Source organism: Macrobrachium nipponense, chromosome 26, assembly GCF_015104395.2.
Source record: "Macrobrachium nipponense isolate FS-2020 chromosome 26, ASM1510439v2, whole genome shotgun sequence".
Taxonomy (NCBI): domain Eukaryota; kingdom Metazoa; phylum Arthropoda; class Malacostraca; order Decapoda; family Palaemonidae; genus Macrobrachium; species Macrobrachium nipponense.
In genome coordinates this window covers 1,950,414-1,970,413 of record NC_087215.1, presented here as the reverse complement: position 1 = coordinate 1,970,413, position 20,000 = coordinate 1,950,414, and the positions used below count along the sequence as shown (strand labels likewise).

At 34.4% G+C, this 20,000-nt stretch overlaps 1 protein-coding gene across 1 annotated transcript in view; it reads right to left on the bottom strand.

Moving 5' to 3' along the window:
• The window catches only part of LOC135199926 (uncharacterized), a 64,912-nt gene that overhangs the window by 24,519 nt on the left and 20,393 nt on the right, over positions 1-20,000 (bottom strand). The window contains exons 3-4 of the mRNA XM_064228046.1: positions 15,499-15,600; positions 7,033-7,176 (exon numbers count right to left, since the gene is read on the bottom strand). Coding sequence (XP_064084116.1) covers positions 7,033-7,176; positions 15,499-15,600 — 246 coding nt within the window. The remainder of the gene's footprint in view (positions 1-7,032; positions 7,177-15,498; positions 15,601-20,000) is intronic.

Below are 20,000 nucleotides of genomic sequence, written 5' to 3'. Positions count from 1 at the left end.
GAGTTTCATAATTTATTTATTTAGTCATTTACGGTCGGTTCTCTGCAAACAATTATACAAAAAGTGGATATTATTGTGATTTTATTTTACTTATTTCTATAGCGACGTATTATGGTTGTCTACGAGCAAGTAACTAAAATACAACATCAAGGATATTTTGTTACTTATTTCTGTAGTAACTTGCGATGGTTGTCAAGTAACTAAAAAAAATCAGACATTAAGGTAGTTTTGTTACTTTTTAAGTAGTAATTTACGTTCAGTTATGTACGCGAAAGTAAAAAAAAAAGTATTAGACTTTCATGTGACTCAGGAAAAAATACATTGAGAAAACCGTAGTTTTTCCCATAGATAATAATAATAATAATAATAATAATAATAATAATAATAAACTTACTATAATGGGCGTAATGTCTGTCCGTCCGTCTCTCATTCAATCACGGCCAAACGGCTGGTGCGATGGGCATGAAGCTTGGCAGGGTTATAGTGGGGTCCCCTAAGATGGTTTATAATGGGGTTTCATCCTACCTCCCCCCGCCCCCTCCGAGTGGGGGGTGAGAAGGGGATTCCCTGAAACGGAGCTGGTTCTGCCCGTGAAACGGGGCTGGTAACGCCCGTAGACTTAGTTACTTTTACGAATTTTCATACATAATTTCTGTATACATATGTTTGCTAGTAATAATTATAATGAATGAATAAATAAATAAATAAAACAGGTAAGGTCACATCTGAGGTATTCCCGCACCTGTACTAAGCCAGCGAGAAGCCGCCTTTAGTGTATTTTCCCAGGGAATTACGTCGGTGTAATTTAGTTCGTGTGATTGAATTCAGCGAGAGTACTATTTTTACCCGAGAATTACATCAGTGTAATTTATGTAAGGTACCCTTCAGGGTGTAACCCTTTAAACGAATGAGCGGAAGACCTTGACCTTAGTTAGACACAAATTGAAAAATAATGTCAGTTTAGTGGTATTTACCTCTAGATTTGGTGCCAGAATCCATTTATTCAAGTTAAATCCATAGAGGAGGGCAGTGCCGTCAATGTACCACTAACGGCGCACTGCAGGCATTAATTTATTGTTGTTCTTGGTTAAGCTTGCCAGCACGGGCTCTTGCTCGTAGAGCAGCCCGTAAGCTTCTTTGCAGCGTCTCTTTCGCCCCCTAGCTGCAACCACTTTCATTCCTTTTACTGTACCTCCGTTCATGGTCTCTTTCTATCTTCCTCAGCCATCTCCTAGCAGTTGTTTCATAGTGCAACTGCTTTGAGGTTTTCCTACCTGTTACACTTTTGAAACCATTTTTTACTCTCAATTTACCTTTCAGCGCGGAATGATCTCGTGGGTCCCAGCGCTTGGCATAAGAAAAAATATACGGTAAAAAAAATTTAAAGTTCTTTACATTTAATTTCACGGACAGCTGAAATTCGATTCAATCTGTTAATGTGTAAATGTCGGTGAAGAATTTTTTTAAATTTCATCCAGACTTATTATTTAAAGCTCAATAAAGAGCAAAAGATTGTCCAAAATTTGTTAAGATTTTATCCAAACTTTTAATATTTATAGATCAATAAAGAGCAAAAGATTGTCTAAAGTTTGTTGAAATTTTATCCAAACTGTTAATATTTGAAGATCAATAAAGAGCAAAAGATTGTTTATAATCCTCATCCGTTTCATGTCCAGATTTTGTACAGACAATTATCTGACCGCTTTCAAAGTAGAGAATCACTATTTTCAGTCTAAAGCAGACAATGAGCTTTCAATACGAGATTTTATATACTCGACAATTATCTACCAGATTCGAAGTATTTAGAAGTTTTCACTAATTCTCAGTCTATTCCATATATATTAGCCACTGAATAAAATCCTTATAACCCTCTGATAAAGGGAAATATTAGTCCCATGGCAACAGCAAAATGATCGCCATTTCTGAAAACAGAGTACGGATACAAAGGGCAAATGACACTACCCCCCCCCCCCTCCCCCCTCCCCTCCCCTCCCCCCCCTCCCCTCCAACTGCCACCACCAGCCTCCCAGCACCAATGAACCCAGGATTGTCATTAGACAAAAAGAAAAAAAAAAAAAACGGCAATTGCTATTTAAGGTTCATTATGGATCATTTAGCGGCAGCGTTGCAAACTGATGTTTAGTGTGTAGACTACAGAGTTACACGAGGCTTTTTTTTTTTTAATTTAAAATGCATTTATACAGTTTATTTTTGGCACAGAAAATAGACATTTTATTACGTACAGAAACAGAAGCGTGCAGACTACAGAATTATAAGAGGAATTTTCTTTCTTTTCATTTGAAATGAATTTGATATATAACGAATTTGATATATAACGAATTTATGGCACGGAAAATAGACATTTTATTACGTCCAGAAAAGTTTAATTTTTGCAAAGAGAAATAAAATAAAAAACGATGTTTGAATTATAGAATATCATAAGAAATTTTCTTTGTTTAATTTAAAATGAATCAATGAATTTATATACTTTATTTTTTGGCACAGAAAATAGCCATTTTCTTACGTCCAAAGAAGTTTCATTTTTGCAAAGAGAATTAAAAGAAAAAACTGTTTAAATTGTAGAATATCATAAGGAATTTTCTTTTTTAAATTTAAAATTAATTTAGTTTCAAATGAAATTGTATTGTTTGACGGGAGATAGGTTTTACCTGTACGTAAAATAAAGGGAATTTTAGCTACGAAAAATAAAGGAAAATTAAATTACAGAAAAACTGTTTGAATTTTTTTTTTAAATTTAAAGTTATTTTGATTTAAAATTGATTAATTTATATTGTACGAAGGTATCTTGTACAAGAGAGCTAGTTTTTGCTATTCGTCAAAGGAGGAAATTTTTGCTATAATTTTTTTTCTAAATGGCAGATTACAAAATATCATATGGATTGCTCTTTTAAATTTAAAATGAGTGCATTTGAAATTAATTTAATTTCAAATTAATTTATTTATTGTTTGATTGCAACTTGGAATTGAGAGGTAGATTTTACCTCTACGTCAAAAAAGCAAATTTTAGTCATGAGAAATGTAATGATAATAATAAAAATTTAAATGCACATACGCAATTTAATTACTAAATAGAAGTGTTCGATGGTAACTTGCACATAAAAAAAAATTAAACTTTAGTAGTAAAAAAAAAAAAAACATGCGAACCTAATATCCGATCCCCAATCGACCGGAAACAGTCGCATCTATCTATCTCACAAAAAAAAGACTAAAAAAAAAACCAAGCCAAATACAATAACGTGGATATATGCGATTAGCGCTCTATTAAACCGGTATCTTTTTAATAAAAGCCGCCATTAGCGGCTAGTATTTATGAACAATCCAGACCGGATAGAGGTGTCAGAGCCATCATGACAGATTTTATAGGCCTGTCCCGTGAATACAGCTGCTGGATCCCCTAACTGTATTTTTGGGGGACGTTACAAACTGGATTGCCTTTGCTGATTGCTATTGCTGATTGCTAGAAAAATTAAAGCGTTTTGTTATTGCTTTTTTGTTTTGTTTTGAGGTTGGCATTGCGGTACGCATATATGCATTGATTTGCGTGGTTCATGCAAAATGGTACGGTTGTATGCAGGTACAGATTTTTTTCGGGTACACTCGGCGGTACCGTTTTTATGTAAGTACTTATTTATGTGGTTCGTACGGTGGTATAATTTTATGCAGTTTTGTGTTTGTGATTCACATATTTGTACGATTATAGCGAAGTACACACACACACATATAAATATATATATATATATATAATATATATATATATATATATATATATATATATATATATATATAAGCTGATAAAGTTGGCTTGATTATTATTATTATTATTATTATTATTATTATTAATTATTATTATTATTATTATTATTATTATTATTCCCAGCAAGTCCCAAGATTGATGGACCATAATAACATGCAACCCCCGTGAGTGTATAGGTATATAAATTTAATTTTCAAATCACGAGGATTTGAATAATCAAATTATAAATTCCAGAAATTTTTGAGTTAACTGCCCTTAGAAATACATTTTTTTTTCTCGTAGATATGAAGACTTAACATTCTAACATCCAACATAGATCTGAAAACCTAACATTCTAACATCCAACATAGATCTGAAGACCTAACATTCTAACATCCAACATAGGTCTGAAGACCTAACATTCTATCATACAAACAGATCAGAAGACCTAACATTCTAACATCCAACGTAGGTCTGAAGACCTAACATTCTAACATCCAACATAGGTCTGAAGACCTAACATTCTAACATCCAACCTAGGTGTGAAGACCTAACATTCTAACATCCGACATAGGTCTGAAGACCTAACATTCTAACATCCAAACCTAGGTGTGAAGACCTAACATTCTAACATTCGACATAGGTCTGAAGGCCTAGCATTCTAACATCCAACATAGATCTGAAGACCTAACATTCTAACATCCAACGTAGGTCTGAAGGCCTAACATTCTAACATCCAACATAGATCTGAAGACCTAACATTCTAACATCCAACGTAGGTCTGAAGGCCTAACATTCTAACATCCAACATAGATCTTAAGACCTAGTGACATTCTAACATCCAACGTAGGTCTGAAGGCCTAACATTCTAACATCCAACATAGGTCTGAAGACCTAACATTCTAACATCCATCATAGGTCTGAAGACCTAACATCCAACATAGATCTGATGACCTAACATTCTAACATCCAACATAGGTCTGAAGACCTAACATTCTAACATCCAACATAGGTCTGAAGACCTAACATTCTAACATCCAAACCTAGGTGTGAAGACCTAACATTCTAACATCCAACATAGGTCTGAAGACCTAACATTCTAACATCCAACATAGATCTGAAGACCTAACATTCTAACATCCAACATAGATACGAAGACCTAACATCCTAACACCCAGTGTGTAGCTTCGTATGAGCCATACTTGTTACGAAACTGTAGATGAAAGGCTTAATAATAATCTACGGGACTGCTTCTACGAGAATCTTTTCGTAGTTGAGAAGCAAATATTAGCTGTGTGCACAAGCTTTTCTTTTCAGTTTTCGGGGTGACAAAGGAAGAGGGGAAAAATGTTGAAAAATGGTTTTAGAAATTAGAAAGTGCAAAGGTGTGTAATTTCACCTTTATATAATTTTTCTGTTATTTCTTTATATATTTTACTTTTTTTAAGAAAGCTGGTAGACGACCGTCCAGTTTTAGACTGGAGTTAGTGAGGTTGGTGTAGAAGAGGAAAAGAATTACATTGGGAAAGTAAGAAAATGGATAGTTTTTTTTGGATGTGAGCGAGAGAATTACATTAAGAAAGTGAGAAAGTACATTACATTAGTAGGAAATAAATGACATTGGGAAAGTGGGAAAATGAATTATATTTTAGAATTGAACCATATTGGAAACGAATAGCCTAAGCTAACTGCGCAACTTGACACAGAGAGAGAGAGAGAGAGAGAGAGCTTGATTCCCATCATAATGAACTCATAATAATTTTTCTTTTCCATTTCTCGGCATCTTATTAGACGGAGCCATAGAAGCAGGGAGGAGGAGGAGGAGGAGGAGGAGGAGGAGGGAGGAGGAGGAGGAGGAGGAGGAGGAGGAGGAGGAGGGGAGGCAGCGGCAAGATTTGAATAAGAGAAGCCGCACAAGTCGTGAGGAATGGCAGTAAGCCGAAGAAGCCCTAACAGAAATTGTCTCGGATGACGCTGGAGAATTGATCAGTTTAATTATCGAGTGGCGTCAGTTGCGAAAGAAAAAATATTCTGATGGATTAAATATAATTAATATTATTATATTTTTAGGATGAAGTTTCAGGAGTTGCGACGTATTCAGGGATTAGTGTTTTTTTTACTATACGGGCTGCTCTAGGAGCAAGAGCCCGTGCTGGCATAAGGCCACCTTAATCTCAAACAAGAAGGTGTTTGAATTTTGTCGACTGTTGTCATGTCTAAATTGTCTTTAATAAAATTTAATTGGTGTTTTAAATACAGTCATGTCTAAATTGCCTGTAGTAAAATTTTAAGTGGTCTTTTTCAATACAGTCATGTCTAATTTGTCTGAAGTAAAATTTAAGTGGTTTTATATACTGTCATGTCTAAACTCCATAGTTAAAATTTGAATGGTTCCATTGAATACAATCATGTCTGAACCGTATGTAGTTATTGTTTAACTTCACTTTTTAATATAGTCATGTCTATGGTTGAAATTTCAATTATTTCATTGAATACAGTCATATCTAAACTGCCTATAGTTAGAATTTAAAGGTTTTTTAATACAGTCATGTCTAAACTACATGTAGTCAAAATTTAAATTTTTCTTTTTTTTCTAAGTCATGTCTAAAGTGCAGGTAGCTGAAATTTAAACGATTACATTAAATACAGTCATGTCTAGACTGTCTGTGGTTGAAAATTGAATTATTTTATTGAATAGTCATGTTTAAATTTTATATTCTTTAATAGTCTGAAACTCCCTAAGGTCAAAATTTAAATCGTTTCACTGAATACAATCATGTCTAAACTGCCTATAGTTGAAGTTTCTAGTGTTTATATATAGATAATATATATTTATATATATATATATATATATATGTATAGTATATATAGTTTGTATATATTATATTATATATATATATATAATATTATATACATATATGTATAAGATACTATATGTAGTTATATAGTATTTGTTATATATAACATACAAATATATCTATTATATATCTCTACTATATATATATATATATATATATATCTATATTATTTATTTATATATATATATATATACATCGGATATCTTATATATATTATATAGATATATATATATATTTGTGTATATATATATATACACACATACATATACATACACCATGTCGTAGATATCCATTGAGTATTCGGTAGAAAATCAAACGACGTCGAATTCAGAAATAAAACTTTACTGGGACGGACCCGTTTAATGCATTTGGACTCCGCCCGAAGTTTCGCCTCTCAGAATGGAAACGTTACTAACATACCTTCCAGCGTCTTGGAATGGAGAAGCGGTCCAGAGGGGGAGGAGTAGGAGGAGGAGGTGCCAGGGGGAGGAGTAGGAGTGGAAAGTATGGAAAAGGGAGCAGGAGCAGGAGGAGGAGGAGGGGGAGAGGGTTAGCTGGATACCGCTAGGGAAAAGAGAGGGGAGGAAAAGTGAAGAAGTTGCCCCCTGCACTGTGGAATGAACGTGGGGAGTAATGTCAAATAAGAAAGTGCAGGGAAATAAAATCTGGTAGAAAGAAAGAAGAACCTCCAAGGCAGGCAGGCCTTCCTCCCTCTCTCCCTCCCGGAAGAGTTTCCAAGGGAGAAGGGGGAGGGAAGAACTTTGTGTTTATATTTTTGTAGGATCTAGGGGGAAAAAGGACTCCGCTGTAGGTTGAGCTGGGGAAAATCCCCCAGAGGATCTGCTACTACCCCGATTTTAGGGAACTTCTGAATGCCGCCCTCCCCCCCCAGGGGGAAGAAAGAAGGAAGAAGGCCTTCGGAGTATAAGGAAGTTGGAGAAGGGAGCGGTTTAGGGGTTAGATAGTATGGGATAGATAGAGCGAGATAGGAACTTGGAAAGGTTCTTAGGACTTGAATTCCCTCACCCTTTCCCCCCTCTTCTTCCTCCCCTTCACCCTCCTCTCCCCCTCTTTCCCTTCCCCTCTCCTCTCCCTTCCCCCCTTCCCCTCTCCTTCCCCTTCCCCATTTCCCCTCCCCTCCCCTCTCCTCCCCTCCCTAATACTAAAGTTTTACACAATAATAGAAAAATTGGATGATATATGTAGAAATCACAAGGACTGGACTATTCTCCTATCTGGAGTACACAAACCCAACTGTTAGTCCACCGTGAGAACATATTCAAAAATATGAAAAGCGGAAATGAAACAGATGTGGTTTATTTAGACTTTGCAAAAGCTTTTGACAAAGTAGACCATAATATATTAGCGAAGAAAATTAGAAAACACAATATCGTGGATAAAGTAGGAAGATGGTTAAAAGAATTTTTACACAACAGAAAACAGATAGTTATTGCAAACGACGAGAAATCGGATGAAGCCAAGGTAATATCCGGTGTGCCGCAAGGTACGGTGTTAGCTGCAATACTGTTTGTTATTATGATTGAAGACATAGACGTAATGTTAAGGATTCGGTAGTGAGTAGTTTCGCAGATGACACAAGAATAAGTAGAGAAATTACTTGTGATGAAGATAGGAACGCTCTACAAAGAGACCTTAACAAAGTATATGATTGGGCAGAGGTACAAATAGGATGGATTTAACTCTGATAAATTTGAATCAATGAATTATGGAGACAGAGAAGGAAAGCTATATGCATATAGAGGGACCTAATAATGAGACAATCACAAATAAGGAAGCAGTTAAAGAAAATTGGTGTGATGATGAATAGGAACATGTTTATGCAATGATCAAATAGCAATTCTGTTGGCAAAATGTAGAGCAAAAAATAGAAATGTTGTTACGGCACGTTTTTTCAAAAAAAAACAAGGGAAAAGCTGAAACACATGATTATGCTTTATAAAACATATGTTCGTAGTCCACTTGAATATTGCAATATGATATGGTACACCCACACTAATCAAAGGATATTGCCACAAATAGAGAGTGTACAAAGGTCCTTTAACTTTACAGCCGAGAATTAGAATAATTAAAGAACCTTGACTACTGGGAAAGACTACAATCCTTAAAATTAATATAGTCTAGAAAGGGAGAAGAGAACGCTACATGATAATTCAGGCATGGAAACAGATAGAAGAATAGCAGAAAATATCATGGAACTAAAAATATCAGAAAGAGCAAGCAGAGGTAGATTAATAGTGCCCAAAACTATACCGGAAAAAATAAGGGAAAGCACACAGGACATTAATCCACTACGCACCAGCATCGATAATGCAGCGTCTATTCAATGCGTTGCCAGCTCATCTGAGGAATATATCAGGAGTGAGCGTAGATGTTTAAGAATAAGCTCGACAAATATCTAAACTGCATCCCAGACCATCCAAGATTGGAAGATGCAAAATATACCGGAAGATGTACTATGCAACTCTCTGGTAGACATTAGAGGTGCCTCACACTGAGGGACCTGGGGCAACCCGAACAAGATGTAAGGTCTGTAAGGTCTGTAAGATAAGGAGACTTCAACTTTCCTTTCGTAGACTGGAAAGAACGAATAGGAGATTGTGGATGTACTTATACATATAAAAAAGAGAGTAATAGTAGTGCAGAAGATAAGAGGCAATTCGAAAAGCTATTGGATATGCTACTAGAATACAACATTCAACAAATAAATCACCTGCCAACAAGAAAGGAAAATACTTTAGACCTAGTATTTGTGAACGAGGTGAATTATGTTAAAGAAATAATAGTTTATAATGCGAGTATTTCAGACCATAATGTCATAGAATTAACAGTCCATTCCAAAGCAAGTGAAAACAGAGATAAGCAAGAAATGAAAAAGTGGGAAGGATATGGAAAATACAACTTCTACAGTAAAAATATAAAATGGTCAGAAATAAATAAAGAATTAAACAAAGATTGTGATAACATTTTCGTAAGTGATGATATAAAGGTAAATACGGAGATATTATATAAATTATTAGAGAAAATAGTGGATAAATATATACCGAAGAAGAAAAGTAAACATCAGTCATGCATACCAAGAGACAGAAGGATCTTGTTCCAGAAAATCAGAAAAGTGGAAAAAAGGTCTTGCAAAGAAAAAATGCATGGAAAGTTATAGAACTAAAAAGTAAGATAGAAATGCAGAGCATTATACAATCAAAAGAAAATGAAAAACGGGACTTGGAAGAAAAAACCCTTGTAAATATCAAGCAAAACCCCAAACTATTATACTCGTATGCAAAAAAAAATGAATAAAAGAAGAATAGAAATAGGCCCTCTAAGAATTGAATGGAGATTAACGAATGAAAAAACGGAAATATTCAACATATTGGCAGAACGATATAATAGAGAATTCACCCCTAGAATAGATAATGAAGATAATGATATAGAAGTAAGGGATGAAAATAGTTAATATTTAGCAGACATAGATATTAATGAAGCTGAAATTGTGCAGGCAATTAATGAAATTAAAAATGGAGCTGCAGCAGGGCCTGATGGTGTCCCTGCTATTTTTTTTAAAGAAAGTAGTTCATTCTATCACAAAGCCACTTGCAATATTATTAAGACAAAGTATAAATACAGGCAAGATTTATGATGAGCACAAATTAGCATATATCACCCCTACTTTCAAAAGTGGATCAAGACTAGAGGCAAGTAATTATAGGCCTGTGAGTCTAACATCACATATTATGAAAGTGTATGAAAGGGTAATGAAGAAAAATATTATGAAACATTTAATAAAAAAATAATTTGTTTAATATAGGACAACATGGTTTTGTACCCGGATAAAGTACACAAACCCAACTGTTAGTCCACCATGAGATCATATACAAAAATATGAAAGCGGAAATGAAACAGATGTGGTTTATCTAGACTTTGCAAAAGCTTTTGACAAGGTAGACCATAATATATTAGCAAAGAAAATTAGAAAATATAATTTAGTGGATAAAGTAGGAAGATGGTTAAAAGAATTTTTACACAACAGAAAACAGATAGTTATTGCAAACGATGAGAAATCGGATGAAGCTAAGGTAATATCCGGTGTGCCACAAGGTACGGTGTTAGCTGCATTAATGTTTGTTATTATGATTGCAGACATAGACAGTAATGTTAAGGACTCGGTAGTGAGTAGTTTCGCCAATGACACAAGAATAAGATAGGAACGCGCTGCAAAGAGACCTTAACAAAGTATATGATTGGGCAGAGGTAAATAGGATGGTATTTAACTCTGATAAATTTGAATCAATAAATTACGGAGACAGAGAAGGAAAGCTATATGCATATAGGGGACCTAATAATGAGACAATCACAAATAAGGAAGCAGTTAAAGACCTTGGTGTGATGATGAATAGGAAACATGTTTATGCAATGATCAAATAACAATTCTATTGACAAAATGTAAAGCAAAATGGGGGGGGAATGTTGTTACGGCACTTCAAATCAGAAAAGCTGAACACATGATTATGCTTTATAAAACATATGTTCGTAGTCCACTTGAATATTGCAATATGATATGGTACCCACATTATCAAAAGGATATTGCACAAATAGAGAGTGTACAAAGGTCCTTTACAGCTAGAATAGAAGAAGTTAAGGATCTTGACTACTGGGAAAGACTACAAACCTTAAAATTATATAGTCTAGAAAGGAGAAGAGAACGCTACATGATAATTCAGGCATGGAAACAGATAGAAGGAATAGCCGAAAACGTCATGGAGCTAAAAATATTAGAAAGAGCAAGCAGAGGTAGATTAATAGTGCCCAAAACTATACCAGGAAAAAAACGGAAAGCACACAGGACATTAATCCACTACGCACCAGCATCGATAATGCAGCGTCTATTCAATGCGTTGCCAGCTCATCTGAGGAATATATCAGGAGTGAGCGTAGATGTGTTTAAGAATAAGCTCGACAAATATCTAAACTGCATCCCAGACCATCCAAGATTGGAAGATGCAAAATATACCGGAAGATGTACTAGCAACTCTCTGGTAGACATTAGAGGTGCCTCACACTGAGGGACCTGGGGCAACCCGAACAAAATGTAAGGTCTGTAAGGTCCCATCCTCTCCCCTCCCCTTCCCTCTCCTTTCCCATCCCCCCTTTCCTTTCCCTTCCCCCTCCCCCTCCCCATACTACAAGTACTACTATCCTCAATTCCGGAGGTTCTGGCGGAAGGGATGGAATCTTTTGTAAGAGTTTGATTAAGTCAAGTGATGGAATTCTATCTCATATTCTGGACAATGTCTCTACGAAAACGGGGCTTCTGGAAGAGCTGGAAGGGCCAGTTTGTTTGCACGAGCTGGAAAAAAAAAATCTGGCGATTGTAAGGAAGCCTCGAAATGGAAAATTATAGGGGGCTGAGTTTTTTTTTTTTTTTTTTTTTTTTTTTTTTTTTTTTTGTAGTAAATATGCCCCCTAGATTTCTGACACTTGTTTTTCTTCGTTTTTGGAGTTTTTTACTGGTTATTTTTTTTTCTCCGTTTGCGATCATTGTTTTGAACAACAGTAAAGACAAACTTGCAAAATAGAGGGATAATATTATTTTATTTTATTCTTTTCGCAAGATTCTAATGAAGGCGCCCTGTAGAAAAATCAAATGTATATTTTGCTCTAAATCATATCAATCTTATTTATTTTTTTTTATTTATTACTATCGAATCAGCGGTCCTCATGTCAGCACGGGCTCTTGCTCCTGGAGTAGCCAGTAGAATGTGTAAGAGATTCAAGGAATTCTTTTTTTACTAGTTATTTTTTAAATGTCAGTTTTAATATATTATCTTGTTTATTTTCATTCTTATTGTTATTGTAACACTTAGCCCCGTTCATGAGTATTTCAAGATTTTAAATTACGCTAGAAGTTTTTCCTTGATATTGAAATTCGTCATTATTAATATTATTATTGTTATTCAGTAGGCATTTTTTCATATTCTTTCGGTCAAGTAACGTTTCATTTATAAAGGAAATGAATCCTTATTATTCTGAGAGATAGAGAAAATAGTTCACCTTTCCCGTGAATTTAAGAAAAATACAAAGTTCTTTTCTTATTTATTTAATAATTAGCTGAGTCTATTCTATTATCGGTGAGTACGCGTCTAAATTTCTTAGTTATTTAAGAATTAGCTAAGTTTGTTCTACTATATCAACGGCGAGTACGTGCCTAGATTTATTGACTCTCTCTCTCTCTCTCTCTCTCTCTCTCTCTCTCTCTCTCTCTCTCTCTCTCTCTCTCTCTCTCTCTCCATCAAGTTTTGAAAAAGGAGGCAAAAATTTAACAAAACCGAAAAAGTCCTGAAATTCTCCTAAAAAAAGATATACTAGAATTCTATATATATATAATATATACTATATATATATATATATATATATATCTATCTATATAGATATACTTATATAATATATATATATATAATATATATAATATATATATATATATATATAGATATTATATATATATATATCTTTTATTTATAGAGAGTGAATTTCAGTACAAACTGCCGGATATATATATATATATATATATATATATATAGTATATATATATATATATATATATATATATATATACATCCAGCAGTTTGTACTGAATTGAATCAGCACGGACGCCCAGAGCAGCCAGGCGTACCCTCATACCCAAAAATTAAGGCAGCATCTGCCATCGCAGCTATTTGGGGTCTACAAAGGCAGTAACGGTTGCGTAGCAAACTGGTAACTAACTCCTCCTGTACTAGTATGCTTGTAAACGGCAAACGCTTCGGCCTCTCCGTATTACACGAATTTGAAAATGGGACAATAAAGTTCCGTTACGTTACGCGAATGCCAGCGCAGTGGAAATTTGCAATCATTCACTTTATATGCGCTCGGTTTCCGTTATTTGATTTTGGGGGGGAGGGGGAGGGGGAAAAAAAAAAAAAGGGGGAGGGAGGGGCACGTTTCTCCTCGTATTGGGAGGGAATCTCTATCACCAAAAGCACCAAGCAGGCACACAAGCGCTTGGTTCTAGGGAACATATCGCTATCACCTCTGCCAACGATTGTGTAACGAAAGCATTTGCAAGCTCTTGGTTCCAGCGAACAAGGAAGCTATCGTGCAACGAAAGCACTTGGAAGCACTTTGTTCCAGCGATCAACGACGCTATCACCACAGTCACCAGTTGATTGTATGGCTAAAACCTTGTGATTGCTCTCTTTCGATTCGTTGCTTTCCCTTGGAAGGCATTGCATTTTTTTTTCTTATTTCAAGGTTGTTTTATTGAAGTTAAGGAATCAGTACTTTTTAAAAAATTATCTCTAGTAATCTAGCACTGCACTTCTAGCGTTATTTGGCCATTAACATTCGTCTTTTGAACAAGAGCCCGTGCTTTCACGAGGCCAGTTTGACCTAGCTGCAACCTTTGACCACTGACCTACTTCTGAATACTTTTTAAAGAGGATTCATGGGTGGAGGATTTAAGTCATCACCGCCGCCCCCCACCCCCACCCCCACCCCCCTTCTCTCTCTCTCTCTCTCTCTCTCTCTCTCTCTCTCTCTCTCTCTCTCTCTCTCTCTCTCTGTAAAAGTCCTTTTATGGGTGATTTAGTGAAGAGAGTTTGACCTGTTTGAGATTTTCTTGATACTGAAAGAAACAAAATACCGACTCGTTTTAAGTGGCTATTTGAAGGGAAGCAGTAATCTCTTCAGAGCTGAAGGAATGATTACAATAAGTTTATTATTTTTTTTTCCATTATTTTCCAGGTATTATTACTAGGTGATTTGCTTCCTTCGTACTCATGAGGAAGAAAGATGGATAATGAATATCCCATGGGCTGTGTGTGGGTGTGTGTGAGCGTATGTGTCTGTGAGAGCTGTTATAGACAGAGTTGAACTGGGAAAAGTGTATTATTAAAGTATCCCATCTTTCTGTTTCCTCCTCCTCCTCCTCCTCCTCCTCCTCCTCCTCCTCCTCCTCCACTTCCGAATATTCGCAAACCGATACCCTGACATTTTTGAATAACAAACTCTGCGAACAACTCCAAGAATCGAAAGTATTATCTATCTGTCTGTCTGTCTATCGGGAAGAAACTCCACCCCCCCCCCCCCCCCCAAGCCAAAGAGGGGGTTGGGTGGGTTCGTTGGTTTGAATTCCGGACGCCGTCCATTCATTTATATTTTGGGGCATTTCGGGGGGCAGTAAATCAACTTTCATTTGGCCTGCATTGTAGTGTGTGATGCCCGAAACAAGCATTGATCCTCCTCCTCCTCCTCCTCCTCCTCCTCCTCCCGAATTTCAGTTTTGCTTTCGAATGCATGGCTCTGGAGCCTCTGGGGATTCGTTCGTTTGTTTATTTGTTTGTTTAATTGTGCCTTTAATTATTTATTTATTTATTTATTTATTTATTTATTTATTTATTGTGTTTTATATTTATTTAGTTCGTGTGTAGCTATCCTCAGTGATTCTGATTTATTTTATATATCCACTCATTAGTAATATTAGAAATATTTTAATTTTTTGTATTTATTTGCTTTATTTATTGTTTATTTATCTTTTTATTTATTTATTTGTTTATTTATTTATTTCTTTATTGTATGTATCTTCTCAGTGATTCGGAAATGCTTGTTTATACAGTTATAGGGAATATTGGGAATTTGCTTATTGATAAATTAATTGAGTAATCAACAAATTCCCAATATTCCTAATTAATTTATTTGGTTATTTATCTAATTTATTCATTCACTCGTTCATTTATTCTGTGCATCTCCTAACTGATGCTGACTTTCTTGTTGATTTCAGTTGTTAGGTAAATGGGGAATTTGATCATTCATTTATTTAATTATTTATTAACAAACGTAGAAAGACGAAGGAATGATGAAGACGCCCTTTGTCGTAGCCGTCATCAGGAGTCGTCCTGGGTCCTTCGTTGTAGGACCCAGCGAGAAGTCCTTTGGAGCCTGTCGAGGAAGAGTCAGTCACAAAGGATCAGGTCCTTTGTTCCTCCGGTCACTTGTGAAATTCGGTTTGATGCCTTATGGAATTCTATTCTCTCTCTCTCTCTCTCTCTCTCTCTCTCTCTCTCTCTCTCTCTCTCTCTCTTCAATCAACGAGACGGGTTTTTAAGATTTGCTCTTGAGTTTTAAAATGGCAATTACCTCTATATATATATATATATATATATATATATATATATATATATATATATATATATATATATATATATATATATATATATATATATAGTTGGTTTGATACTTTAAATCCCATAAAATCAAAATCAAGCCAATTTTTTTTTTATTTAATGTGCATTGTCACTGACTGCTTAATGTTTTTCTAAACGAATTTTTAAAAGACTTGGAATCATCTCTTAGCTTTGTATAATCTCATCCATACGTTAAGTAAGTATAGTATTCACTTAATAATAACTAAATCACTGATTGGCAACTAAAGGTATTATCTTGAATTACTTACAAACTCGCATTATGTATTCATGAATAAACTAAACTCATCTTCCAATAAATATATTCGTTTGCATATGTAATCTCTCGGTTAATTTGATTATTACGTGTGAATAAAGATATTCTGTCGCTTCCCAGATCTCTACCTTTTATCTGTGAATAAAGAAATACAGTAATATTATCTTTACGCTCACAGATGACTGAATTTATAGATAAAGAAGATTTTGGTATCCGATGATGCAATACTTTGTCACAACTCTTAATCCTTTGTAAGAATCTTTGTTAAGGGGTAATCTGTCGATTGTGAGCTGCTTTTCTTTGTGAGCATTGTGTGAAATCTCTCTCTCTCTCTCTCTCTCTCTCTCTCTCTCTCTCTCTCTGTCGTGTTTATTAGTATAGTGATGACAACGAGCTATCACATGCTTTTGAGAGAGAGAGAGAGAGAGAAATATCCTGTCTCCCAAATAAGATTACATAAGAGAGAGAGAGAGAGAGAGAGAGAGAGAGAGAGAGAGAGAGAGAGAGAGAGACGTCTGATCTCCCAAATCAAGAGAACAGAAGAGAAATGGTGAGAGAGAGAGAGAGAGAGAGATATGCGCCTGACCACCTCTGTTAAGTAATTCGTACAGGTAAGATTAATGGCGGTTTCTCCCCCCCTCCCCCCTCCCCCCAAACCCCCCCTCCCCCACTCTGAGTTTTTCTTTCCCATCCGCCGCAGTCCATTAGAGTAGAGTTAGGCTCCGGCTCCTTTTTTTTTTTTTTTTTCCTTTTTTTTAGCTGTTGTTTTTTTTCAGCTGTTGTTGCTTGCCATTGATGTTCGTTAAGCTGTTGTTTCGATAACTCATTCTGATCTCTCTCTCTCTCTCTCTCTCTCTCTCTCGGTCTCCTCTCTCTCTCTCTGTTGGTCTTATTCACTACTTATACCTCTTTTGGAGATAAGAAAAAAACCATCTCTCTCTCTCTCACTCTCTCTCTCTCTCTCTCTCTCTCTGTCTCTCTCTCTCTACTCTCTCTCTCTCTCTCTCTGTTGGTCTTATTCACTGACTACTTATGAGCTCATCTTTTGGAGATAAGAAAATCTCTCTCTCTCTCTCTCTCTGAGTGAATTATAAAGACAAAGCGTTTTCTTATTTGCTTGCTATGTGTGTGTGTGTGTGTGTGTGTGTGTGTGTGTATGCCTTCCAGCATATTTATTTCTTATTGCTTTTGTTATTTGTTTGGTTACAAGCGAAGGTTTTTATGTTTACACAAGCTTCGGAACTCTCCTGATGCCTCAGTTGTTCCTGAATCTTATAATGTCACTTCTTAAAAGATTCCCGGGTAGATTTGAATAATAAGTCACTCGTTTCATCGAGTTTTGCCAATAAATAAATAAATAAATAAATAAGTAAATAGATAAATAAAATGTATTCATCTCAAAAAAGTTAATTGTAAAAAAATATGTTCATTAGAAAAATGAATTTTAGAAAATTGTTATTTATTACAAAAATCATTTTTAAAAAATTATTCAAAAAAATTAGTTTTTAAACTGTTATTTATTAAAAAATAATTATTACGAAATATGAATTTAAAGTTTTTTTTTATTGAAAAAACTTAATTTAAAAAAATTTATTGAAAATAACCTTATATATAAAAATATAAAAATCTTTGGTTTTATGCTTTGCGTCTTTTGAAGTTCATATAATAATTTAATCCCTTTTTTCATGTTTTTATAATGTTTTTAGAATGTTTTTGATGTAGCGTCAAAGGTAAGGCATGTCTCTTTGAAGATCTAATTTTCTAATTTATGAAGTTGTCAACACTACGTTGCATATTAATGAGACCTCGAAATGCCATGTTTAGTGTTTATTTATTTATTTTTTTTCGAGGATGAAATTCACGAATTGTGAAAGGCTAATTTTTATGGAGCGTTAGCGAAATATGTTATACATTAGTTAATTATAAATATTACTGCATTTAATTATCAAAGAAAAATGTCAAAAATGGTTATTTACTCCATACAAACATATTTATGAAGTGTATATATATATATATATATTATATATATATATATATAATAGGATATATATATATATATATATATATATATATAAGTTATTTATATAATAAAAATTATATATATACTGCATTTAATTATCAAAGAAAAATAAAAATGTCAAAAATGGTTATTTACTCCAATACTAACATATTTATGAAGTGTATATAAATATATATATATATATATATATATATATATATATATATATTATATATATATATATATATATTTATACGTATACATATATATGTAAGTTATTTGTATTATATAATTATGTTTATATATGTATTATATATAAGATATATATATATATATATATATATATATATATATATATATATATATGTATATATATAGTTTTCATTATTGCCCAAACAAAAGAAACATTCCCATATGAGATAATAATCCAAGACAGACATACAGACTGATAGACCGACAAGAACCCGGGGGTGTAAGGGTGAGGGGGGTGATGGGAAGGGGGGAGGAGAACGGAAGCCGTCATATGCCGTAGACTCTACAGAGAACCAACCATCAGAAAGAGGCAGGTCCCGAAAAATGGACGTTGACATTTTAAAAGTCAAGTGGAGGGGCCAGATGGGAGGGGGGGGTGTGTGTTAGGTAGGATATTCTCCTCCCCCTTCCCCCTCCGACGAAAACTCCCTTCTCGCTACTCGCACTTCGTCACTCCTCCTCCTCCTCCTCCTCCTCTCTCCTGCATTTCAACCCCTCCCCCCTTTGGGAAATGCACGAACGATGTCGCGCATTGTAACTCTCTCTCTCTCTCTCTCTCTCTCGGGTCTCTCTCTCTCTCTCTCTCAACTTACTATCCATATCTAGCTGTCTGTCATCTCCTCCCCTCTCTGTGAACTGTCTCACCCGTTTCCCCCCTCCCCCCTCCCTCCTTCCTTCCCCCTCCTCAACAACTGGGCCGTAAATGGTCCAATGAAGAACTATAGTGTAATGGCATTATCGTACTGGCTTTATAAATGGGGTGGGTGGTCTGTTTCCGTCTGGGGAAAGGACTCCCCCTTCGTCAATTTCGAAATCTGATTGTGTAAAGGAGATTTTTTTATTTATTTATTTATTTATTTATTTATTTATTTATTTATTTTTTAGAATTGACGGGGCAGTTATCCTTTCAGATTGCTAAATTCTTTTCCATCTTCCATTCTCTCTATTCAGTAGTTAATCTGTTAATATTATCCGTTATTTACTTATCATAATTATTAATTGCATTATTTTCTCATTACAGGTAAGTCCTTCAAATTGAGTGAGATGGCTCCAAGTGTCGGTTAGTAACTTATATCGTTGAATGTTGAATGTCAGTCGGTTTATTTTATAATACGTGCTATGTGAGGAAGTTATATATTGTAATTATGTGTAATTTTAGTAGTTTTGTAATCATGTCAGCAAATAAAAGTCAAAATAACGGTATGTGTTTTAAGTTCAACTTAAGAGTCCGAGTATGTTGGTAAATTGTTTTTGTAACTATTAGTGTTATGTTGTGAGATATATATATATATACATATATAATATATCGATATATATATAATATAACTAGAAAAAAAATGTTATTACAACAATGAATTTTATAAAATTGTTTCATTACAAAATAAATAAAAAATTATTTATTCTAAAAAATTACTTTCTAAACTTTTTCTATTTATGAAAAGAAATAATTAGAAATATTATTTATCAAAAAATATGACTTTTGTAATAAGTAATACACTTTTTTATACACATTTTATGTGTATATGTATACAGACATATATATATATATATATATATATATATATATATATATATATATATATATATATATATATATATTTGTCTGTATACATATACACATAAAACGTGT